This window comes from Manis pentadactyla, chromosome 14 (genome assembly GCF_030020395.1).
Source record: "Manis pentadactyla isolate mManPen7 chromosome 14, mManPen7.hap1, whole genome shotgun sequence".
NCBI classification, from domain to species: Eukaryota; Metazoa; Chordata; class Mammalia; order Pholidota; family Manidae; genus Manis; species Manis pentadactyla.
Genome location: NC_080032.1, coordinates 14,688,837 through 14,707,007, shown reverse-complemented (window position 1 = coordinate 14,707,007; position 18,171 = coordinate 14,688,837). Strand labels below are relative to the sequence as shown.

The following is an 18,171-nucleotide window of genomic DNA, read 5'->3' as shown; positions in this document are numbered from 1 at the left end:
AGAACACACCCTAGGACAGCCTCCGTAAATTTGGCATCACTTAAGCTCGGGTAGAAGATCCCCAGGCACCACCTCTCCAAGCCGCTGGGTGGTCCTCACGACCCCGCCCCGGCTCCACTTTCGGGGTGTGTGGGCCTCACCGCGTGCGGCCAATTGCCAGGGCAACCGACGCCGCGAGCGGTGCATTGTGGTCTGCAACAAAATGCAGAAGAAAGATCCTGAGGGAACCTTTGAGTACATGGACCAATGGGAGAGTCCGGAGGTCAGCATCAAACCAGTAGGGACGCTTGTTGGGGGCGGGGCATGCGGGAGCGGGGCGGGACCTAGGCAATAGGCGGCGGCGGGTGGCGTGGGGCTCCTTAGATGCGCCACGGCTTCGGTAGCGACCGTGCCTCCTGCCAGGTCTGAGCCTCGCTAGCCCCTCCCCCAGGAGACCATTGCAGTCGGCCAGCTCCTACTCCAACGGTGAGGGACGTGGGAACACCGGGGGGGAGGGCTCCGCTGCCTGGCTTCGTTCCCCTCTGTACTCCCCCCGTTCGGTCTGCGCGGCCGGCGCCTCCTGAGAAAAACGGGTCGGGGGCGGGCGGAGCGGGCAGGTGCAGCTGGCGTCTCGCAGGCGCTGTCCACACCCCAACTCCCCATCCCTTGCCCCGGCCTCGCCCCCCAGGTAGCCATGTGCGACCGAAAGGCCGTGATCAAAAATGCCGATATGTCGGAGGAGATGCAACAGGACTCGGTGGAGTGTGCTACTCAGGCTTTGGAAAAATACAACATAGAGAAGGACATTGCGGCCCATATTAAGAAGGTGAGGACGGGGCGAGGGCTGGGGGCTAGACTCTGGCCGTTTGCGCGCAGCCGTTGTTGGGGGGGGGGGACGGGGAGTTAAACTTTGGTCCATTTCCCCGGTGCTGCATCCCAGAGCGCCTGGCAGAAACCCTCCGGGGCTCGAAGGGCAGCTCGGGTATAGAGGTTTCCAGAAAGAACGCAAATGAATTTTGCGCTCCTCGTGGGAAGACCAGACCCGAAGTTTTTTTATTACCCAGTTCCGTGGGGGAAAGCGCCACCTAGCAACGGTTTCTAGGATTAGGGAGCAGCGGTTCCCCCTTCTGCAGGATTCCTGCGCCGGGGATCCATCTGGGTGTTCCGGAGGGGGGGAGCTGCGTGGGTGTTTCCAGCCGGGCCGGAGGGAGATCTTGCCAGCCTTCCAGTGGGGAGTTAAAGTCGGCAATTGAGGGAAGGTGGGTGGTTAGTGGTGGTTGGGGGCTGGGGTGAGGGCTTGGTAAATGGGAGTCTGTAGAAAGCTGGTAGGACTGCCAACTTCGAGCTATGTTTTCTGGAAGGGAAGGAAGCTGGCGAAGCCGTGGGAGGGTTCCAGTCGAGAATAGGAAGATGAAAGACGAGATGGAACTGAAATACCTTTTTTGACAAACGCAGTAGTACGTTAGTTTAGTTTGTAAAAACGTTACTCCCTTTAATAGGTCTAAAAGATGTTCACGCTGCATACAGTGTAAGAGTGGCCACATTTTGCGTAACTCATCAGAGACTTGTAAGATTTTATAAAGATAAGTTTTGGCCCTTCTTAGTCAACTAGTGGAGACATTAACAGGTGTTTCAGTCCCCAGAGGCCCTGAGGTGGGGGTGGGGGTGAAATAGAGAAAGCTGTTCCTGCAATTATGGACCAGGTTGCAGATTAGCATCCTCCCGGAAAGATGTGCAAAGGGAGGACTGTTGAAATTATAATGTGAGCAGGTGGCTGTCAGAATTTGGCTTCCAGCATTCTTTTTGTAGGAACACAGGAGTGCCCAGCATCCTGTCCTCTTAAGTTTAGATTTTGATCCAAAGTGGTTTGGATGTTAATTGAGGCTTTGTCCTTTATGAAGTCTTTGTTTTCAGTGATACTAAGGAACGAGTTTTAATGGGGTGTTTTGGTTTAAATACTTGCCATTTTCAGGAGGATAGAATAGTTTGCCCTTTGCACATAATAACCTGATAAACTAGAACTGTTGCTGTCACCTGTGGGTGAATAGCATTGTAGGTTATTTATGATGACATGATTACCATAACAAAGCGCCCTGTCTTTCAGGCTGCCCTTTCTGCCTTTTACCTCCCCAGCCCCAATTCCCAGCTTTTCTCAGACTGCAAGCATGTTTGCATTAATACACTATGTAGGCGACTTGGAGCTGGGAAACATTCTTTCATTCAAAGAATCTGCAGATGCTAACGTTCCTTCTTTCTGCCTCCTTATCCAGGAGGCAAACTGACCTAATGGTTTAGCAGTAAAATTCTAGTGTTCTCTTTCTTTCCCCCCTTTCCCCCAGGAGTTTGACAAGAAGTACAACCCCACCTGGCACTGCATTGTGGGGAGGAACTTCGGTAGTTACGTGACACATGAAACCAAACACTTCATCTACTTCTACCTGGGCCAAGTGGCCATTCTTCTGTTCAAATCTGGTTAATAGCACGGACTGTGCCACACACCCAGTGATCCATCCAAAAACAAGGACTGCAGCCTAAATTCCAAATACCAGAGACTGAAATCTTCAGCGTTGCCTAAGGGAACACCTCGATCTTTAAACCTTTATTGTGTTGTTTTGTACAGGGCATTCTCTGTACTAATTTGTTGTGGTTATAAAACATTCAGCAAAACAGCTTACATTTGTATTTATTTTCTATTCCATAACTCTCCTCCCCATGTTTTTCCTCCTCAAAATCCATTCCTTTCAAGAAAAATAAATCTGTTGGAGAACTGTGTGTGACGATTTGTTCAGATAATCTAGGGTTGATGATGGCCTATCACTTGATCTTGACTAGGACAGTGGGGATCAGTCCATGAAGTTTCTACAGGCTGTACAGTCCATTCAGTACTCCTGAGTCTTAATCATCCTGTAGCGATTGTGTGTGGAAGAGTAACACAAGTGCCTGCCAAGATATGCATGGCAGAAAAACTTGGATTAAATCTTATTTCTAATCTGATAAATACCCTTAAGTACTCATTTTGTTAAAAGGTGTTGCTATAGAATGATTTGGTCCTTGGGCTTCAGGTGGTGGTGATGAGTGTATAGCAGAACTCCTTTGTCTAATAAACTTCATGGATGTAAAATTGTAAAAGGAAAATAGCTAATGACAAAGTGTTAATGAGAAATTTGCTGGGGTCCACCCCCTCCACCTTGCTTCAAAAAGAAAGGATTAAAGGTGGTCTTAAAAGGGAACATGAAACAGCACCAGCACTCCATGTGATTCTAATACAAAGTTCTTGCAGGAATTTAAATGCATAAGCCAGCAACGCTGTTCGAAATGTGATTAGCAATTAACACATACGAGTTAAGCTTTCATTAAAAGACTCAATTAGAGCTGTGGATGAGTAACATCATAAACATTTCCTGCTATCAATTTTAATACTTAACATCTATGAAGAAAAAACACTGCGGACTTGACTTTTGTAGGTACAGAAGTATCCTAGAGGGTGAAACAGCTCACACCCATCTTGGGAAGTTGCAAAAGAAGGTCCTGGCTTTCCAGTTACCCCGCTTTCAGTGTTCATGTTTTTGTTTCAGGCCTTGGATCTGTAAAATGCAGCTAGGATTTCTGAGTATCCAGGCTACTGCTATACAGAAGGGTGTGATAGATTTAAGTGGTGACTATCCTAAAAGCATTGGATCTATTAACATCTTTGGAAGCTTTTTCAAACTAACAGGGTTTTATGAGTCCTAGTGAGGCTGTGCTATATATGTTAGGACTGGGAAAGCTTCAGGGTAAGTGGCAAATGTGTTACTGCTTATTGTGGCAGTTAAAATTGGGAGTTTTCTTACTGCTTTGCAGGAAAGGATGAAATCCTGTACTGTGGTATAGGAGTGGAATGGGGAGGTTTAAGTTTGTGTATATATATATGTATATATATACACTGGAAAGTTTCCCATGACTCAATTTTTTTCTATCACCTTTTTTAGTGACCTGGCTATATTTCAATTTAAGGCAGGAATTTGGTCTCCAAAGCTAATGAATTTTGTCTTTAAGTCCTACTACCAGTCTCCAGCAACAGATCCTAGAGCTGATTTAAGTCCAGAAACAGCTGGATACTGGGGGCTCTAATTTGATCAGGCCCATATCTATTGCCCAGAAGTGGCTCTAATTGTTTTGATTCAGGTGTGAGAAAAACACATTGCTACAGAGGTAGACTGGGTTGGTGGTTTATGAAGTTCCTTCAGTGCCTGTTCCCTGTTAATTTCAAAGGCCAAAAGGTTTAATTTCAAAGGTTCCAGTAGTTTTAAAACAAAATGTAAGCTAAACGTTTTTCTAAGGTTTATTTTAGAGCTTTATCAAATGCTCTTAGCTCCTTTTTTTTTTTAGATAATTGTAAGAGATGTATATAAAAGCTTTTCAACAACAGGGCATGATATGTGCATGAAAGTACATAAATGACCCCTACTGTGCTAGGCCAAATGGCAGCATATCAATCTTTTTGAAATTGCCTTGAACTAAATTATCCACAATTAACTAACTGCCAGCCAAGGGACAGGTTGATTTCTGCAATTTCTTAGCAAATATTTATGACCTCACTTGAACATCAAACAATGGACTATATTAAGTAGACAACAGCTCTGCCCCTGAGTACTAGAGGGACTAAGGCTAGGTAAATAGTTTTCAGATATTTTTTTACTATATAACCCTTTCTTCAAATGTATTTTGACAAGCTCTATATTGGACACAAAAGGGAATTTGCTGGTACATTTATTCTTTGAACAAGGATTTGTTGAGTTGTTTTCTTTGTGACAGGCACTGAGGACACAATTTTTCAGTAGAACTGAGAATGATGACAGTGTATTTCCCTCACCGTCCTCAAGAAAAAATAAATACCACGCAAATTGTAAACCCATTTAGTGGTTCACTGCATAATTCTAGATGTGATTGTTAGCCTTCTCTGCCTTGAGCCTTGGCCTTTGGCCCCAGACTTAGTCCTAGGCTGAAAGCTTGACTCAGGCACAGTTAAGAAATTTTCTGGTTCAAATGATTCATCATTCCTCTGGAAGGCAGTACTGGCAGGAAAGCAACACACTTCAAAACTGAGCTTTAGTGATGGTCTTACCTTAACCCTACACTACACAGCCAAGAAAATTAGCAGGAGTTGAAAAACTACCAAATAGCTCTGGGAGAAGGCCTGAAGCAGCTCCTAATGAAAGCTGCAATAGGGTGACAAATTCATTTCTTCCACTTTGAGATTGGTCACATTAGAACATGAGTCCGAGGCAATTATCCTTAAGAGATAGTCTGCTGCCGGTCTCGCTAGCCAGATTATCCTTCAGCTCTAGGCTTTCGACAGAATGTGACTGGTTCATGCTCTAGGACGGTACAGAAGTTACAGTTTGAAGCCAGAATGAATGGCCACAATGCCTGATGTTAGACTTTCATAAGTCACCTTCTCAAAACCTGCATCTTCTATCAATTCCTTGAAGTCCTCCTGAAACAAAGATATCACAAGGATTACCTGGATTTCAACTTTGGGGCCTCTGTTGTAAGCTACAGAAGTTTTGTACCTGAGACGGGAACTGTCGGATACTCTCTACAAGGTATTGGTAGGACTTCCAGTCTCCTGCGATGACTTCTCCTAGGACAGGAATGACCTGGAAGCTATATAGATCATAAAGCCTAAACAGCAAAAGTAAAAGATTTATGCCCCTTGATAGGAAGCAAGAATGTCTAAGTCTGGGGTCATAAACTCAGATATCTATAGGGTCAAGCAAGTACCTGAGATAAGTGTAGTGGGGCACATGGAAGAGCAATAGCATGTAGTAAGGATGTGGTGACAGGTACAGTTAGGAAGTACCAGAGAAGTGGAGAAGGGGCAACTACTACTCAGCTCTGATTATTTCCATGTGGGAATGTGTGCTTATGTTGCCCCGTAACTAATTTCTCAAGTGAAGCTGAAAATCCAGATTTTTATGTAAAATTTACTGTAAAATATTGACATCTAAGTCAGTTTCTTCACATACTATGTATATGTCACACAGAATACGTCTGTGTGTGGACTGGAGCCTCTGGTTGCTGGTTTAAGACTCTTCTGGCTTAGCTGTCATTCAGAAGAGGCTGACCTCTGAAGTGGCACTGTCTCTCAGAGACTCTGGGATTCTGAACTGTAAAGTTCATACTTATAGCTTACTGGCTATTTTCTATCCATTTTGGGATGGAAAACCCTTGGCTAGAAGATGAGAATAAAGCCCTGTTAATGCCAACCTGGATACAACAGGATTGTTCACTTGGCTAAATTCCAGACAGAGGAAGCGTCCTCCACGTCTCAGGACTCGATGGGCTTCCTGGAGTGCCTGATTGAGACAAGAAACAACACAACACACTTCTCAGCAGAGCTCATGCAGTTCTGCAAGGCCGAGACAGCTTTAGCTTCTGCGGGCATTATGAAGGTTATCATTCCCCCACAGATCCCTTGTTCATATTCAGTTGGGAAGTTGTGACAGCCAAGATAACCCTACAAGATCCTAAATATTATAGACATTCTGCTGCCTAAAAGAGAAGGTTAGTTACTTGGAGTAACCTAAATTGACTCAGATTGGTACAACCCCTTTGGTGGACAACTTTAGAATTACTTATCAAAATCACAACATCCTCTTTCATCTATCAAATTTACTTCAAGAAGTCATATGTTCAAGAAGTGCTTTTACTGTGGAAATGACATGGGTTCTTCACTGCAGCACAAGATTAGGAGCATCTTAAACCATTAATGAGAAACTGGTTAAATTATGGAATATCTATACAAATGGAATCTGCAGCTATTTAAAAAAGGAAGAGCCAGTGCTTTTTATGTACTGAAATGTAAAAATCTGCAAGATACATTTTCAAGGAAAAACAGCAATGGGCAAAATGCTTCATATGTTAATATTTGTATAAAAAAGGGAGAAAAAAGGATAAATATATTTAATATGCACAAATCATCTTTGCAAAAGATACACAAGAAATTGGTGACTGTCTGAAGGGAGAGGAAGCGCTGAATGGTTAGGACACAGAGTGGAGGCAGACTTTCACTGATATACCCATTTTGTACCTTTTGAAACTTGACTCTATTAAAAAAATATTTTTTAATTGAAAGAAATAATAAACTGGCTATAGACACAGGACAGGTCATAAAAACCAAGCTCAGGCACACCATAAAAGATGTTCCACCAGCAGAGGAACCAGCTAACTGGAGCCTACATTACATAAATGAAACCTGGTGCCTTGCATATCATCTTCAAATGCTTTGGACAGAAAGTTAAAGTAAAAATAAAAAACTGCTGCATCACATTAGTAGCTGAACATACTAGAGGAACCATGAATCTAGTTACCTTCTGACAAAAGAACGTTTCAGTGCCTTTTTCTGTGTGGCTTTGGAAATACCTCTGATCTGCAAACTCACAGGGTCATATGGCTTCATAAGCAAGAGGGAACAGATGAAATACCAGAGCAAGACCAACAGCTAAGAGATGAAGGGATCTGTTCTATGTTTTTGGCTTTTTCAATTCTGTGACTCAGAATATTGGCAACTTAAAGGATTGAAGCCTCAAAGCCTGAAACAGCCTTTCCACTCAAAAGCTGAACCAGGAGAGGAATCTCTCCCTCTTTCCTATGCACTGTGGAGTCACTCCAGGAGAACTAATATCCTAAGGGTCACAGCTGAGGGTTCAGCCATTCATACCCGATCAATGTGTGTGACGTTCCGTATCCCAAAGGCAATGGTGTAAACATCAAACTTGTCATCATCAAAGGGTAGTTCTTCAGCATCTCCTAATACCCAAGCAAGTCCTGAAAGAGAAAATCAGTTCTGGTCTCAGTCTGAGTAGCTTTCTCTTCTGCACGCAGCAAATTTTCAAGCCTGAGAAGGTCCCTAAATTTGTAGTCAGTCAGGTGGAATTGTGGGCAGCCTGGACACCCCATGTGCAGCTAGCTTCCGAAGTTGGGGCAGTCTTGTGGCATTGAGCCTTGTCCTGTGGAACCTGAGGCTACCTCTGGGTAGTTGGTGTCTCAAATGAATTGACCTTTTGGATGCCCAGTTGGTGTGGGAGAACTGTAGAATCGTTTGGTACTGGACATATGTGTGGTATCAGAAAACATTACACACCTGCCTTCTCCATTGGATTCCTGGCCATTGTCTTCACCGTGTCCTCCTGTCCTGAGAACTTGAAGTGGTGTTCTTAAAGTTAGCAGGGAGTCCTTCCCCCAAGGCTTTCAAAGCAGAACCTGACGCATACTTACTTAGGCCTACCCCAGCCACTTTTTATCCAAATAAATGTTGTGTGGAGAGCACTGTGGGTAAGAGCCCAAGTCCTGGGGTTGCACTGCTTGGGTTCTAATTCCAGCTTCACCATTTATTAGATGTATAGTCTTGAATAAACTACTTTGCCCTGGTTTCCTCATTTGTAAAATTGAGTTATAGTGCCTACTTTTGAGGGTCATTGGAAGTATTCTAAGTACAGAATTTAGCATAGTTAAATTAGTTCTATTGGAGTCATAGATTATCAAAGTATCTAGACTCCAAGTCTGGTTATGAATTCAAAAAACATCCAAGGATCCCCCTGTCAGGGTGGCTGTGTCTTCTAAGGATCTTGATTTGGCTTTAACATTATTCAACTTGCAAAGAATTAGACATGAAATATGATACAGAAGGAAGGCTATATAGAGGAAGGTAATTGAAGAAAGCTTTCCTGGAAAGCAAACTAGCAGTATTTAATAAGAACCTTAAAAATAAGCATACCAGCTATATGATCCAGCCATTTGAGATTTAGGGGGACATTGATGACATGATCATCATCATTGCTACTGCCTACTGAGCCCTTGATGGTAGGGTGTGTTATCACCTTACATATGTTATCTTATCACATCCTCATACCAACTCCATGAGACAGCTATTACCATCATCCTCATATTTTAGGTGAGCAAAGCTGAATATCAGAAAGGTTAAAGCAGCTTGCCCAAGGTCACACAGATGGATTGGAACTCAGGTAGTTTTTAACAGCTGTGTTTTTAAGAGAGCCTGTGTTTTTAACAGTTATGGTTTATTACCTCCTACTACGAGTGGTTATTATTTTCTCCATTTTATAGATAAAGTAATTGAGATCTAGAGAGTTCAAGCAGTGGTCCAAGGTTACATCTGAGTTATAAAAATTAATGCATGCAAGAATTTACAAATAAGGATGTTGTTAGGTGTGCTATAGGCAAAAACACTAGAAAAAAAATGAAAGTCCACCTGGCTATTGGTTATGTGAATCTTCATGATTCACATCCATATGGGAGAATATCACAAACAATAATGATTTTAAGGAATTTTTAATGACATGGAAAAATCTCATGATACAGTGCTAAATTAGGGCAGGATACTAAATTATATATACCAGAAGTTCTCAATTTTATAAAAAGGAAATGATTAGTATAAAGATAGGAAGGAAATATAATACGTGAAAATATAGAGGGGCATCTTTTGATATTGAAATTAGGGGTAACGTTTATTTTCTTCTGAACACTTTTCCAAAATCCCAAATTTCTCTCAAATATATAATTTTTGTAACCCATTAAATAATTTTTTTCAAAGCTCCTGCTCTCAGAGCTTCCATCTGGGGAGGAAGTTCTACACATAAAATGTAAATAAAACACACAATAGTGCTACACATAAAAATGCCTGTCATGTTCACTTTTACAATTACTAAATACTTTCTAGACTCCTCCTTAGTTTCAACATTTTTTGCATGGTATTTTTTACGAAGATATCATTATTGGAGATGGATAAAGCAAGGAGGAAAGATAAAGAAACTATACTATGCAGCATTTAATAACTCTCATACAGTTGGATTTGTCTTGACAGGATAGACTGAAGTGCACACTATGTTATGGAAGAGATGATTCTAGAAATGGAACAATACCTATCATTTCTATCTCTGTTCTCCATTCTTTATGGCTGAGCATGAGAGAGAGGGGAAACATGTTTTTCAGTAGGAGTAAGGAAACATAGTGCCTTTGTCTAAAAACACTAGTGACTGTCTGCCTTCTGATCAGTGTTGTGTTGATGGTTAACAAAAGCGCCCTTCATCTTGGGGCCCAAGTGGGCTGTGGTTCATCTAGGCAGCTCCTTCTGGGGGTGGGAGGAGGAGGAGGAAGAATTGAATTAAAATAACCATAGATACTCCTGGTGGGGGATGGGAGGTGAGAAATGCTGAGAACTTTATTTTCTTTGTTGTATACCACTGCCTTTCACGTGGCTGCCTGCAATGCTTGGCTAGCTTGGAAGAGGGCAATGCAGCGTCTCTGAAAAGCCGGGCAATGTGGTGCAGCTGCCAGATCATTATTTACTTCTACTTGAAAAAACTGGGGGGAAACGTTATTTTAAAATATTAAGTAGAAAACCAAATGTAAAACTGACATCTTTAAGCTAGGGCATGCCTTGTCTGTTTTGAGGCTGCAGTGGGTTCTTGGAGCTATGCAGTCACTCTCCCATCTGCTGTTGAGAGTACTGCAGAGAGAGAGGTCTTTGGAGCACTGTTTATAGGTGTCTTCCACTATATCACTTGGGCCCTCCGAGAAACAGATATGGAGATGGAGTGAGGAGTGCAAAAGGCTGTTTTTTGTGGGGTTGGGGGATCACCTGGGAATGATAAGAGGAAGAGGGAGCAAGATAGAGAAAAGCCTGTAGGCCTCAATGCAGATCTGATAAAGCCCAGTCTAAAAACGAGCTCTGGAGCAAAGACTGCCTGTTAAGAGAGTCCCGAGTGGACAATGTCCAGGCCCTAGTAACCCTACAATGCTCAGTCATCAGCTGGGTGTGCCAGGAAAGAGAATGGCCTGAAAGCTGAGGCAGAGCCTAAAGGTCTAAGACCTGGAGGCTGTCAGCTACCTGCATTCCCTGTGGCTGAAGGGCAAGTTCCTTCTTTAAGGGCAGCGTACCTCCTCAGCTCCTACATTATCAAACCTCCTAGTAGATAGGATGACGAAATGGCTCAAAAATAGGGCCTGGGATCTGTGGCATCTTACTACACTGCTGGACAGTGACTGCATTGGGGTATGGGCGGGGACTTGATAATATGGGTAAATGTAGTAACCACATTGTTTTTTCATGTGAAACCTTCATAAGAGTGTATATCAATCATACCTTAATTTAAAAAAAAATCTTAAAAAAAAAATAGGGCCTGGGGGTCATAGGGGTGCTGCTGGGAACTGAAAGTAAAATATCCGTCTCAGGTCCAAGAACTGAAATCTTAATTCAGCTCCAACTGGGATCTGCCATTTAAAAGTTGTGTTGCTTGAGTAAGACACTTGACCTCTTTGGGCTTTGGTTATTGCCTGTCACCCATAGCTGATAGTCTGATTCCCTGAGTTGCTGAAATAATATAAGGCACAGCCCACAAACTGGACTAAGTGACACAAATTATTTTCAACTCCTGCGTATCTGTACGTTTTTGAAAGCTGAAAAATAAACATTTTACATATTCCATCTTATTTCTTAAACATAACAAATATTTCCTCCACATCCCTTTCTGTAGGACTTACCAGCTTTGTATCCTCGAGCGTAGGCTTTCTGTTTTCCAATCTTTAGCATTTCCCTGTTGATGTCACAGACCACAACACGTGAACCGCCCAAAGAATCCTCTTCATTTTGGTACTTTTTGGCGATTTCTTCCCAGGATAAATTTTGCTGGGCCCTTAACTGCCTCTTCTGCTTTCCCTGATGCTGTGCCTGAACATAATTAAGGAACCGGAATGCAATGTCACCTGTGGGAAGCCAACAGGAGGCAAGATGCAAACACACACACAAACAAAAACAAAAATCCCTAGCATTTCCTAAACCCAAAAGGAGCAAGACAGGTATAGGATTTGAGGAGTATATAAAAACTCAAGTTTACACAAATTTCTACAATGTGTTAAGAAAAAACAGCAATTTTTTAATTGATAAGATTCTTAAAAACCTTTTTTAAAAAACTGCATAAGTAATGCATGGACACGTTTTTCACTATAAAAGACTCAATACCTAAACATATAGAGTAAAACGTGAAATTACATTCCCTGTCCAGACATAACAAGTGTTAAAAGCTTAGTGTGCAGCCTTCTACTTTTAAAAATAATTTTTATGAAAGTAACAGAAGGGTAACAAGCAATGATTCCCTGCCCTACCACTTCCAACCCCCAGTTCAATTCCCCAGAGACCATCTTCCCAACTCTTAGCTGTTTCTTCTGTTGGTTACAGCTTTTTCTTTCCTTATCAAATTTATAATATCCTGCCCCACATCTCTGCTTGCCTCTATCTTCCCAATATATTTGTATCACTTTTCATAGTTCCTCATAGATTCATTTGTAACTTAGAGTAATAAATGAATTAATATTTTATTTGTTTCATCAGCTGCAGATGGTATCTCGATTCCCTTCAACTTCCCATCATAGGTATTTTTACTCTGTCAAGACGATAACACTTTGTTTTACAGCTATAATTAAGTCTTCTGTGCTTTTTCAATGGTTTGCATCTAAACACTGAAAACTGAAAATGTTTACATTATTGTGACCAGGTAAATACTGTTTGGGCAAAGATCACACCTCCTTTCCTATGATGTTGTTTGTTTTTCTTACACTATTTGCAAGAAACATATATCCTTAAGTTTGTTCAGTCTCTCCATCCAATTAGGTATTCATTCTCTAGTCACTTTTCTATATATTTAAATATACTTATATGTACGCATATGAAACAACTTAAAAACATAAATGGGGATCATATTATATGTTGTTATACAACTTTTCTTTTTCTTTCCACTTAATATGTCTTTGAGACCTTTCCATCAGTATTTATAGGTTTTCAGCACTCTTTTAAAGAGCTACATAATATTTCATGGAATGGACATATCTTAATTTAAAGCCATTTCTTTATTGAGGCAGAAATAGGTTATTTCCAATTTTTCACTATTACTCAAAATGATGCAGTGAGCATTTTTGTAACTGTATCTTTTTTAAATGTCTTTTTTAATATGTGGGATTACCTCGTGATTACATTTTCTAACTGGGCAGTTGCCAGCATGTGGTAATGCCACGGGTTATGGTACACTAGATATGTAGGCAGCTCTGACTGAATCCTTTCTGTAGCTATATCTTTGTGCAACTTTTTTTTTAGACTAATAAACATTTTAGATTTTGATAGATTCTGCTAAATTGGCTTCTACTCAGTAGGGTGTCTTACTGCCTCCCAAGCCTCCATATGGGGAGAGGACCACACCAACAAGGCCACACATAAACATGTGTCAAAACATGGAGATAATTCTACTGTAATTTATTATTATACATTATTCTATTGGTATAGATTATAACATTACATTATACATTATTCTAATGAAATTTAACATGTACATTAATCATGTAGTGACATCACCAAGATGCATTTTAGAAACCTATGACATTTTTCTCCACATGCCTAGTGTGCACCAAGTCACAAAGGACCATACATAAACAACTGAGCTTTTGATATCTGATGTGACAGTGGATTAGGCAGAAAAGGCTGCATAGAAAGCTTATATAATATGATAAAAGGCATCCCCCAAAGAAAGGGGGCAGGTGGGTTGAAGGTTAAACAGAAGGTAAAACAGTCATTTAGGTGGTGATATGTCACTGGAGTAAATAAAGGGTTGGCCTTTTTATTTTGTAATCCTGTGCATTTTAGAAAAATGACATGCACAAAGTTGATATTGTGTTGTTGACTGACATTCAGTCAAAAAGAAAAGAGTAAGTTTTTCTTAGAAGTGTACAGATTTTCAATTCCATCTTCATCCTAATGGTAGATGAGACAGCTCATTCCAAAAAGAGACAGTAATTTCTGTGAAAGATATTCAGTGTTACCCAAGGATACTACTCTGAACATTACCTGTGCCTCCAGCAACATCAAGCAGCTGGGTCCCAGGAAATGGGTGCATCTTCTGGAGCAGCAAATCCTTCCAAATACGGTGGATACCAAGACTCATCATATCATTCATCACGTCATACTTCTTGGCCACACTTTCAAACACCTGATAAACTGACATGGAAGAAATACAACACTGTTGTGCACTTAACAGGATCAACTTGGAGAAGTCCTAAAAGAAAGAGGAAGAAGCTTTTCTCCCCTGACATTGCCTGTCTTTGCAAGGTGAAGCTAAGCCATAATGCTTGACACCTAAATCTGTCCCTTAACATTACCTTTCTAAAAAAAGGTTTAAATTACTTCATGTAAGAACTCAGCCTCTTTCTTGCTTAGTTATTTTTAATCCAGGACCACTGCCTCATTTACAATGTCATGCACATACTTGGTACTAAATTGGTCTGTTTCTTTGAGGATGGGTGTGTGTGTGTGGAATTTCTCTAACGGTTTTTATAATAAAAAGACAACAAAATCCATTAGAAAGACACATGACTGATGGGTGGAAAGGCCTCAGCTCACCTCTGCCTGTATCACCGAGAAACACCTCAGGTACAACTTGGAAGGCAGATGGATGGCAAGATATGAATCAGGGACCAACCCTGCAGTGTGTCCTCATGAATCTTCTCCATAGGATCATGGCAGAATGTGGAATCTGGGCTAGCTGAAGAGAGGAATTTACTGACCAAGACACTTTAAAACATAGGCTACATTCATTTTTTTTTGCACCTCAGTTTCTCTGCCCAGAAGCTGAGAAAGTCAGCGCCAGCCCTTTACCTCGTTCATAAAGCTGAATGAGGTAGGGAAGCGGAGTTGCTTAGAATTCCTCATATGAAATGTGCTGCACAGATCCAAAACATCGATCAGCAGACTATGAGATCCTCCTTTAACTCAATCTTGGCCTATTCTCAACCTTGGGATCTCCAAGCTTGTTTTTCACTTTTGAACATCTTTTGGGGGTATTAAGGGACATTAAGGCTCAAATAACTGAGTAAGCCCTTCTTGCTTTGCATGGTTCCAATATGCATGAATTTCAGTTTCTGTGGTTTAAATAACACCAGTCCCCGAGCAACATAATTCAAATACACAATATATTAACTTTGAGTAATTGCACAAAGTACAAACTTTGCTAGTGGTTCTTCAGTCCACAAATCGGTGTGAATAACAGATATGCATCATGATCAGTAACCAATTATGTCAATTCTTTCACAGTTGTAGTTGATAGGTCATTATGTATCAGTTACTCAATTCACATACAGACAGCAAAGCATGTAATTGTGTCACCTCCTTATCTCAGTTGTAAACCCATGTGGCATTAAACAAAACTGGATAATTAGTGAACAAAAATGAAAGTACAGCAAGGAAATAAAAAGTGATAACACTGCAAGTGAAATCTGAATAGAATGTCAGTGGAGACATAGAGGAGAAGCAGCTGACTGTGGAAAAGTTGACACTCAAGAGAGCCTAGATATGCAGCCAGAAGAATTTTGTGAAGATAAACTTTCGGACATAAATGAGGATGTGGTTGTGACGAAACAGTTGAAAATGTCCCAGAGGAAATGATGCCAGCAAAAAATTTCACATTAATGGAATTCTTGGAGATATTTCATGACATTGAAAATGAAAGGATGGAATGCTAGTAGCTGACTGTAACTTAGAAAGGAGTATGGCAATTTGCTAAGGCAGAGAGACGATGTTCACTCCTATTGTAAATAATATGAGAAAGTCAACACTGCTCCAACTACTCTCTTGTAACTTTTTTACAAAAGAATAAAACAACTTAATTCTCAATGTTTCTAATTTTTATTAGAATTTTAATTTGGTAAGAAAATTTAAACTTAAATTCTCAAATTTGAATTATATTAATTAAATCTGATTTTAAATTCCAGTGTGTTAAATAAATTTTACTTTTTTCATTTCTTTATATATTTATAATTGAGAGTAAAAGTTTTTGATGCACAATTTTTAAGGGTTATGGAACAATTGTGATTTTTCGTATTGATTACTAAGATAACTGTGCATGATGTATGTAGCCTTGCATGCCCATTTTTACCATCCTGCATCACTGTGCCAAGGGGAAATTGCTTATGTTTTAATCTTGGGTCCCAATCCAGAATCCATATTTAGCTCAGTGAGTAACTCATCTCCTACTTGTCATTGTGAAATGTTGTTTACATGATGTAAAGCACAACAGATGTTAGGCATTATTATTATTTTGGAATCAAGACACTTGGACTCAAATCCCAGCTCTGCCATTTAGCAAAATCTCAGGCAAATGACTTAATATCTTTGTTTCAACAGTTTCTTCATCTATAAAACCAAGATAACAGTTTCTACCTCAAGGTGTTGTGTTTATAAGAATTAAAGCATTTTAAAAGGTTTTAGGCCCTCGATAAATGTTTACTACTATTCTACTTGGCTCCACTTATTTCACTCCACAAGCAGTTACAAAGCTCCTAATGTTCATCAGACACTTAGGATATAGACATTAATGAAACTGCCTAGCTTTCTGGGAAGTCATGGTCCGGTGAAATAATGTTAGTTTAAATTCAATATTCAAAGAGTTACAGTAGAGTTATGTACTTAGTAAGGTTGAGGTGAGAGGTAATACAACCTAGTAGTCTTTAAGAGGACAGTAAATTCCATTGTGGGCTCTTATTTCCTGGGTGACCATAAACCAAGTGAAGGAAACTCAGAGCCTCACCTTATCCATCTGTAACATGGACATAATACCTTCCCCATTACAAATGGAGTTTTAGAAAGGTTCTTTTCCTTTCCCATGCCTGTAGCCCAGTGCTGTATACAAAAAACTCCTGAACAATATCTAATCTTTATGGAGCAATTTCGAAGTGCCAGGCATTGTTCAAAATTCTTTTATATATGAAGTAATTTAATCCTCACTATAACCCTAAAAGAAAGGTTACTATTATTCCTACTGGTAAAACTGGGAAGTTGAGGTACAGAGAAGATCATTTCCTTCTTACGAAAAATGGCATATCTCTTTAGCAAGAAGAACGTGGGCCAGATCAAAGGGGGTTGGAATATTGGTTCCACCACTTACTTGCTATGTTACATTAGGCAAGTTTTTATTTAACCTTTAAGTCTCAATTTTCTTATGTGTAACACGGAGACAACAATATCCTCCATCGGGAAGTTGAAATGAGAATTGGAAATAATGTCTGCATAGTGCCTGGCACGTCGTAAGCGCCCAATCGATGGTATTTAGTGATAATTTTCTGCTTTAAAAGAGGAGGCATCTAAGCTCTGCGGCACCAGGTAGGGGGCACTTCGTGGAGATCAGAATTCACAGGCTATAGCATTGGAGCTAACAGCTGGGCAGAAGAAACTAGATCGCAGATAGATACCCCAACCAATATCTCGCCCTTTTCACCTTTGCCCCCCTTCTCTTTCTCCGGCACAGTCTCAAACCCGAAGTGCGTTTCCGTTGCCCGCTTCCCTTGTGACAAGTGTCGTGCACCCAGCGGGACCCCGGGCCAGGAGCTACGAAGCCGAGGGAGCCCGTAGCACAGCATCACCCGCGACGACCCACGACAGCAGTAGCTCCATAGAACGCAGCTCCCGGGGGCCGCCATCTTGGCAATCGGGTGACAGCTGCCGGACAGTACGTCGCATTGCATCACTGGATGGATGACGGAGGCCGGTCGGAGACAATATTAGCCGAACGCGTCCTGATATTAAGGGGCTGTTCCTGATCTCTGGGATGCAAAGGTTGCTTAGTCTTGAGTAGTCGCAATACCTTCTATCTTTTCTCAAATTGAATATAGAATTCACCAGGAATGAGAGGACCTTAGGCAGAGACTTCAGTCACCTCTCAGAGGCTATGCCTCTGAATTTTGCCAACCTGTAGTAGGAATACTAACTGGCAAGATTTCGAGTAACTCTTGTTTTCTAGTGCAGAAGGGGGAAACTGAGGTACGGTGTGGTTACAAGGCACAGATACACCGTCAATTCTTGCAAACTTTGGTGTGCGTATGAATCACTTGGCTTGATCTTTAAAATGCCCCAGATAAAATATAAGTTCCATCAGTAATTCTGGTACGGGTCTTTAGTTTGGTACTAGGAGTCTTTACTTGAACAAATTTATGGGGTGATTCTTTTTATTTATTTATTTATTTTTATTTTTTATTTATTTATTTTTATTGATGGGTAGTTGACACACAGTATTACATTAGTTTCAGGTGTACAATACAGTGATTCAACATTTATATACATGATAATTCTAGGTACCAGCTATCACCATACCAAGTTGT

General features: G+C 40.9%; 2 protein-coding genes across 3 annotated transcripts; one reads left to right on the top strand and one right to left on the bottom strand.

Annotated features, from left to right (window-relative positions):
- Positions 1 to 312: 312 nt before the first annotated feature.
- Positions 313 to 2,751, top strand: DYNLL1 (dynein light chain LC8-type 1). The gene is made up of 3 exons (XM_036929408.2): positions 313 to 465; positions 668 to 805; positions 2,319 to 2,751. The coding sequence occupies exons 2-3, from the start codon at positions 674 to 676 to the stop codon at positions 2,454 to 2,456; spliced, it is 270 nt and encodes an 89-aa protein (XP_036785303.1). The 5' UTR covers positions 313 to 465; positions 668 to 673; the 3' UTR covers positions 2,457 to 2,751.
- A 1,959-nt stretch (positions 2,752 to 4,710) lies between these two features.
- On the bottom strand, positions 4,711 to 17,542 carry COQ5 (coenzyme Q5, methyltransferase). Of its 2 annotated transcripts, none has more exons than XM_036929407.2 (7): positions 17,292 to 17,542; positions 13,871 to 14,020; positions 11,521 to 11,742; positions 7,682 to 7,788; positions 6,229 to 6,317; positions 5,532 to 5,602; positions 4,711 to 5,455 (listed from the first exon to the last, which is right to left on the bottom strand). In XM_036929407.2, the coding sequence occupies exons 1-7, from the start codon at positions 17,536 to 17,538 to the stop codon at positions 5,418 to 5,420; spliced, it is 924 nt and encodes a 307-aa protein (XP_036785302.1). In that variant the 5' UTR covers positions 17,539 to 17,542; the 3' UTR covers positions 4,711 to 5,417. The 2 variants fall into 2 exon arrangements, with proteins under 2 accessions (XP_036785302.1, XP_036785300.2); XM_036929405.2 differs by having other exon boundaries at positions 5,532 to 5,643; positions 17,292 to 17,538.
- Between the last annotated feature and the right edge of the window lie 629 nt (positions 17,543 to 18,171).

Bases quoted from the DNA above. Each gene is read 5' to 3' on its own strand.
- COQ5 (XM_036929405.2), bottom strand. From the start codon at position 17,538: ATGCAATGCGACGTACTGTCCGGCAGCTGTCACCCGATTGCCAAGATG. The intron at 11,743-13,870 runs GTAATGTTCAGA...GGCTTCCCACAG, and splicing joins TGATGTTGCTGGAGGCACAG to GTGACATTGCATTCCGGTTC. The intron at 6,318-7,681 runs GTATGAATGGCT...TGTCTCAATCAG, and splicing joins ACGTCACACACATTGATCGG to GCACTCCAGGAAGCCCATCG.
- DYNLL1 (XM_036929408.2), top strand. From the start codon at position 674: ATGTGCGACCGAAAGGCCGTGATCAAAAATGCCGATATGTCGGAGGAG. The intron at 806-2,318 runs GTGAGGACGGGG...CCTTTCCCCCAG, and splicing joins TTGCGGCCCATATTAAGAAG to GAGTTTGACAAGAAGTACAA.